Source organism: Mandrillus leucophaeus, unplaced genomic scaffold, assembly GCF_000951045.1.
Source record: "Mandrillus leucophaeus isolate KB7577 unplaced genomic scaffold, Mleu.le_1.0 Scaffold1, whole genome shotgun sequence".
Taxonomy (NCBI): domain Eukaryota; kingdom Metazoa; phylum Chordata; class Mammalia; order Primates; family Cercopithecidae; genus Mandrillus; species Mandrillus leucophaeus.
The window spans coordinates 9,069,900-9,076,075 of record NW_012098097.1 but is presented as its reverse complement, the minus strand read 5'-3'; the positions used below and the strand labels follow the sequence as shown (position 1 = coordinate 9,076,075).

The window sequence follows — 6,176 nt, the reverse complement described above, 5'->3', positions numbered from 1 at the left end:
TGGAGGGGTCAAGAAGCAGTTGTGCGTGTGTGTGTTTGAGTGTGTGTGGTGGGGTAAGGGGACAGCTTGAGTTTCCTCCCTTCCTCGAGCTGTTCCAGGCCCTCTGGGTCCAACATGGGCAGCTCCTGGAGAAGCTGTGTGAGTTAAAATGGAGAACTCTATGGTAGCCTGTGCCTCTCTTGAACCCATGTCTCTGGAGTGACTCATGATGAGGGAGCGGAGGTAGCTCCTACCACGTTTCCCTACCAGAAGCCCATGGGAGAACTGGAGACTCCTCCCTTGGCTGTGCCCATGGCCATGAGCCCCCAGCTTCCCACGAAGAAGTGTACCCCAGCCCAGAGGTCCCAGTCCATGGTATGGGAGGAAGACTTTGGCCAGGAGAGACTCAGGCCTACAACCTTGCCTTCTGCTTCCTGCAGGGGGCGCCATATCCACCAAGAAGTCACCTCCGTCTCCCAGCAGCTCTGGGCATCAGAACAGGAGGTTTTCCTCTGAAGGTATCATAGGCTCCTGTCATGCCTCTGGGACACTCTGGTTTGGGAGTGGAGCAGCCTGGGTGCACTTTCTGGCCCGAGGCCCCGCTGCTGCCTATGTCACATGGGGAGCAGAGAGCTGGTGCCACCGGTTTAGTTCCTCATGAATTCATGTCGGGACCAGTTATATTGTATCAGCTGAGATATTGGGGAACTTACTTGCAAAGACCTTAAAGCCAGGCATCAAACTGAAGATTTTCCCCAATATAGGAAGAAGCCCCTTTCCCGTCATGAATGTGTGGACATTTTATATCTCTTTTGATGCTTGAGGGACATTTCCAGAAGGCCATGCAGCCTGCAGAGTCAGAGGCCCCACGGGCAAGCCTGAGGCAGGCCCCATAGGCCCAGGGCCGCCCTCCGACTCCCTCTCCCCTTGCCCGGCCTCTGGAGTCCCTGTTGCCCCAGGCCCCACCCTCCAGATGCCAGGGGGCTTGTTTATGTACTGGAGCAGCCACAAGTCTTGGCTTGAGCGCTGCTCCCCAGTTCAGGCTTGCTTTTCCTCAACTAAGTGCTGCGGTCTGACCTGTGCTTTCCCTTCTGCTGCGAGACTTGGAAGACCCGTTGGCAGGACTTCTCTCCTATGATGAAGAAGGAATCACCAAGAAGCCGCCTGTGACAGAGAGTAAAACAGCTTCTGACAAGAGCCCCAGCGCAGTCAGAGATCAAGGTAGGGTGGAGTGCGCTCACTTCCCATCCTGGAGGAAGGCTTTATTGGCAACAGGCTAACCAACCTTTCTGGAGCAGAACCAGAGGCCTCTCCTGGCTGGGGACCAGAGGTCTAAGGTCCAGTACAAAGAGATCATCAGCCTTTAGGAATAGGGAGGCAGGATGTGTGAGTCTGGGAGTAGGCTGGAGGAATTGGGTCCCGTGACAGACCGGGCAGGTCTAAAGCCTGTCGTCCTACCCAAAGATGCAGACAAACCACCCCCCAACCCATTCAGACATCACAGCTGAGGGCAAGAAGGCTGTGGGCATTGGGCCTTGTGTTCTGTCTTTCAGGTCCCTCTATTCCGCTAACTCCTGGAGACACCCCCATCCGAAAAAGAGAAGAATTGTTTGACGATGGGGATGACATCATGGCCACCTTGGGGTTTGGAGACAGCCCCAAAGCAGAGAAGAGGCAGATGGGAGACCAGTAAGGATCCCTATGAGTAGGCCGGGCTGCTGCCTGAGGCTGCTGCTTCAGGTTCAGGGAAAAGCTGGTGGACGGGTACTGTGGGGGTCCCAAGAGCCCCTCATACCTACACGTTCCTGCCGTGTGTCCTGTCCTGCAGGGAAGGGCCTCGCCCTGCTCGCTCCACGCTGGATGAGCTGCTGGGTCGAGGCACGGCCACCAAACTCCTGGCCCGCCCGGGCACAGGGGAGCACAGGGAGTTCAAGCTAGACAAGAAGTACCAGAGGCCACAGGGTAAGGAGGCTTGCGGGGGCCACGACAGGACGGGAGGGAGGCCTCTAGATCAGGCTTTCATTACAACCTATAATAAGAAATCAGCCTCACATCCTGATACGCACATGTGATTATACACGTCTGCAGCTGAGACAAAAGCGTCATGTAATAATACTTACCGAGACCACTGTTCGTGCTCGGTCGTCTATGATTGAGATGCTGTTTGATTTGGAAACACACTGACTGTGACACATTAAGCTGGTTTCTCGGCCCCCTCATGGGTAGCAGCTCGCATCTGAAAAGCACTACTCTGGCCAGTGTTTCTCAAAGCATCGGCCCACACGCTGTCCGCTGAGAATCGTTCTTGTGACACATGCAGCTCGCTGGACCTGACCTCGAGGGATCCTGGGGCAGGGCCCGGCTACTGCAAAGCCACTGCATCTTCCTGGCCAGTGCCTGAGGTGCTCCCTTCACAGCAGCTTCCCTCTGCTTGTCTTATACAACAAGCTACCAAATTCAGCTTTTGTTAGAATTTTGCAGCCGCAAATGAGCTCAGTTTCCCCTACTCCAGATCATGGTCACAGGCTCCTTAATTCACAGAGAGTGAAGATGCGTGGGGAGACGAGGACTTCACCTTTGGAGCCTATCAGCCCACCATGGGCTCCTCTGAGGGCCGGCAGTCCCGCAGGCAGTCTGTTAGGTAAGTGGGGCCTGCAGGAGGCCTGGCCTCTGAGACAGATCGTCCACTGGGATGACAGGCCCCTGCAGCTGGCCCCTGTCCCACCCAAGAGTCTCGTGTGGAAGGCCACAGGGTACAAGGCCCTCAGCTCTGTGGGTGCTGGAGGAAGCAGGAGATGGCCTGGTCTCGCCAGCCCAGACAGAGTGGTGGAGATGGCCCCAGTGGGAGCCCCCATCCCAGACACTGCTCAGATTCGCCAGTGCCCCACCCAGCCTCAGAAGGAAAGGAGCAGGTAGGCCTGCCTCCACCTAAAGTCCCTGAAATCATAAAAGGCTGTAATGTCACTCGGTCTCCCCAAGGAACATACATCCTGATGGGTAGCAAGATCTCTACAGTGGCCTCTGCAGTGGCATCTCAGATCCCGCTTCCCAGGAACTCTGCTGTTGAACCTGCCGTGACAATTCGGATAGCGTGATCCTCGCAGTTTACAAAAAAAAAAATTAAAGCAGTGATAGGATTTTCTGAGTCTGGAGTTTTTTTCCCAATATATATTTTAAACTTTGTATTTTGAAGGAATTTCAAACTTCAAAAGTTGGCTGGATGTGGTGGCTCACACCTGTAATCTCAGCAGTTTGGGAGACCAAGGCAGGTGGATCACCTGAGGTCAGGAGTTCAAGAACAGCGTGGCCAACATGGTGAAACCCCGTCTCTGCTAAAAATACAAAAAGTAGCTGGGTGTGGTGGTGGGTGCCTGTAATTCCAGCTACTCGGGAGGCTGAGGCAGGAGAATAGCTTGAACTCCAGAGGTGGAGGTTGTGATGAGCTGAGATTGCACCGCTGCACTCTAGCCTGGGCAATAGAGTGAGACTCCATCTCAAAAAAAAAACTTCAGAAGTTGTAAGAACAGCGCTTCCCAGGTTCAGCAGTTGTTCCCATTATGCCAGGTTGGCTTCCTCAGCCTCTTTCTATCTGAATAGCTCTGTGCATGTTGGCATTTCTTCCCACACCCAGTATGTTCTTAACCCTGGGTACCTGCTGCCACTGGTCAGTGACAGATGAAGGCCATGGCCGAACAAATGAAGTAACTGTTGTTGGAAAACCTGGAAACCACTTGATCCAATTTATTATTTTTTTTAGACAGAGTCTCACTCTGTCACCCAGGCTGGAGCGCAGTGGCATGATCTCTGCTTACCACAACCTCCACCTCCCAGGTTCAAGCAGTTCTTGTGCCTCAGCCTGCCAAGTAGCTGGGATTACAGGCGCCCGCCACCACACCTGGCTTTTTTTGTGTGTTTTTAGTAGAGATGGGGTTTCACTATGTTGGCCACGCTAGTCTCGAACTCCTGGCCTTAAGCGATCTGCCCACCTTGGCCTCCCAAAGCTCTGGGATTACAGGCGTGAGCCACCATGCTCGGCCTGATTTTTCTTTAGACCTGTGTGCCCACGGCTGTCATTTCATTCTGTTCCTGCTCTCTGCGGGGAGAACTGTCCCTGGTTCATGTGATGGAAGTCAAGATCTCTGTACTTCGTTGTTCTACAGATAGCACGTGGTCTGCCACATGAGCCGGTCCAGGAGCCACTGCTTACTGGGCCTCAGCTGAGCGTGCAGGGTCCCTGGGCATCGTGCCGCCCAGCCCCAGGCTGCTAGGGGGCCAATGGGACTGGCTGCTTCCCCTGCCTGACACCCTCCTTTCTGTCTTGAAGTAGGTTCTTAGCAGACAGTGGCCCAGACCCCAAGGGAGAACCAGGCTCCAAACAGAGCCCTCCAGCTGCTTCCAGCCCCATCCAGCCCAGGAAGGGAGGAGCTGACTGGCTGGGCCTCAAGGATGAGGACTTGGACCTGCTCCCTGCCTCACCCACCAGAGAGGCCCGTCGGGAAAGCTCGGTGCCTGTCACGCCCTCAGTGCCTCCTCCTGCGAGCCAGCACTCCACACCAGCTGGGCTGCCCCCCTCCAGGGCAAAGCCACCAACCGAAGGGGCAGGGTCCCCTGCCAAAGCCAGCCAGGCTTCCAAGCTGCGAGCCTCCAAGGAGGAGGAAGAGGAGGACTGGCTGAGCCATGCCCTGTCTCGGAAGAAGTCCCAAGGCCTGGCCAGAGAGCAGCGTGCTGGGGCCTCTGAGGGCCTGAGTTTGGCGGGGACAGCTGGCCATCCCCCTTCTGGCAGGTATGGGCTTGGGCTGCTGTGGCTAGTAGGGGGAGGACTGGCTGCAGACTTGAGGAGCCCCTTTGCCCCTCCACCTGTTGCAGCCTCAGTCGGGAGTTGGGGAACAAGGCAGGGCACTGTGGGCACAGAGGCCGTTTCTTGGCTTTGCTACTCTGCCTTTTGGGCACTGCAGAGAGAGCCTCTGGCTCCCGGGCTTGCCCCAGGGACACACCCAAGAAGGAGGGCTGTTGACATTCATGCCCTGACCGCCATGGGGACAGGTGCTAACTAGATCGGGCAGAAGACAGAGGGTACCTGAGGTGGCAGACACACCGCTGCCCTGTCACAGCACCCTCAGGCTGGAAGCCCCAGCGTCCAAACAACTGGTGCTTCTGCCGACTCCACTGAAGTGAATATGGCGTGTGTGAGACGAAATATCCCTGTGCTCTTTGAGAGTGTTAGAAGAGACACAGTGGCCAAGAGGCACCTCCTGGCAAGCCCCTATCCATGGGGCAGGATAGCAACTGACCTCTGAGGGCAGGAAGGCACAAGGGGCCAGCAGGCTGGGGGAGTCCAGAGGAAGTGGTGAGATGTGCTGTGGCCAGAGCCCAGGGTAGTGAACTGGGGAATTTGTGGCAGCCCAGGGACGTCACCCAGTCCTGGGGTTAATGAGGGCAGTTTTGACTTTGACCTGAGGCCGAGGGGAAAGCTCAGGCCAAAACAGATGAGAGCCTGTCTCTTCACTGACCTGTGAGCCGAGAAAGAGGTGGGAATAATGGGAAAGGGAGCCAGCCAGATTTGGGAGACTAAGCAGAACCTTAATCTAGAGCTGAGCCAAGTTAAGTGGGCTGGAACAGGGCTCTGAACTTGAACTTGACGCCAGTGTCTATAACATTTCCATTGTCACTGCTTGGACCGTGTCCATTCACTGCGCCACTGTGGACACTGAGGCAGGAAGGGGGTACTTGAAGGGAAGAGATGCCCAGAAATCCCAGGAGCTCAGATGTGGGAGGAGAATGCCCCAAGATGGGATGATGGGAGCAGGAGGAAGGGCGGCCACGAGCTTCACGTGTGAAGCCCGTCCTGGGACCCATCTTCATCCAGCCTGACCTGGGCCTTCTGTCACCTTCACCTTGAATGCTGCCTTTCCTCAGCCAACCTGTCACCAGCACACAAGGACTTGAGCAAGCAGCTACTGGAGGGAGCTCCGGAACAACCGCACAAGAAAGACCGTGTGTCAGGCCTGGTGACTCGGGGTAGGCCTGGGCTGCGGGCTGAGTGGGAGTGAGATCGTGGTGGGCAGCACAGGCCTCTGTCCTTAGAGAGGGACACAGAGGCTGCTCACGCTGCCCCATCCCCATGCCCCACACAGAGGCTGCCCACCCTGCCCCGTCCCCGTGCCCCACACAGAGGCTGCCCACCCTGCCCCGTCCCC

The 6,176-nt window shown here is 56.3% G+C and overlaps 1 protein-coding gene across 1 annotated transcript in view; it reads left to right on the top strand.

The window, feature by feature from the left end:
* Positions 1-6,176, top strand: part of FBF1 (Fas (TNFRSF6) binding factor 1) — a 48,038-nt gene that overhangs the window by 28,981 nt on the left and 12,881 nt on the right. The window contains exons 8-14 of the mRNA XM_011965860.1: positions 368-497; positions 1,081-1,200; positions 1,533-1,668; positions 1,808-1,941; positions 2,521-2,620; positions 4,307-4,762; positions 5,896-5,997. Of these exons, the coding sequence (XP_011821250.1) occupies positions 368-497; positions 1,081-1,200; positions 1,533-1,668; positions 1,808-1,941; positions 2,521-2,620; positions 4,307-4,762; positions 5,896-5,997 (1,178 nt within the window). The remainder of the gene's footprint in view (positions 1-367; positions 498-1,080; positions 1,201-1,532; positions 1,669-1,807; positions 1,942-2,520; positions 2,621-4,306; positions 4,763-5,895; positions 5,998-6,176) is intronic.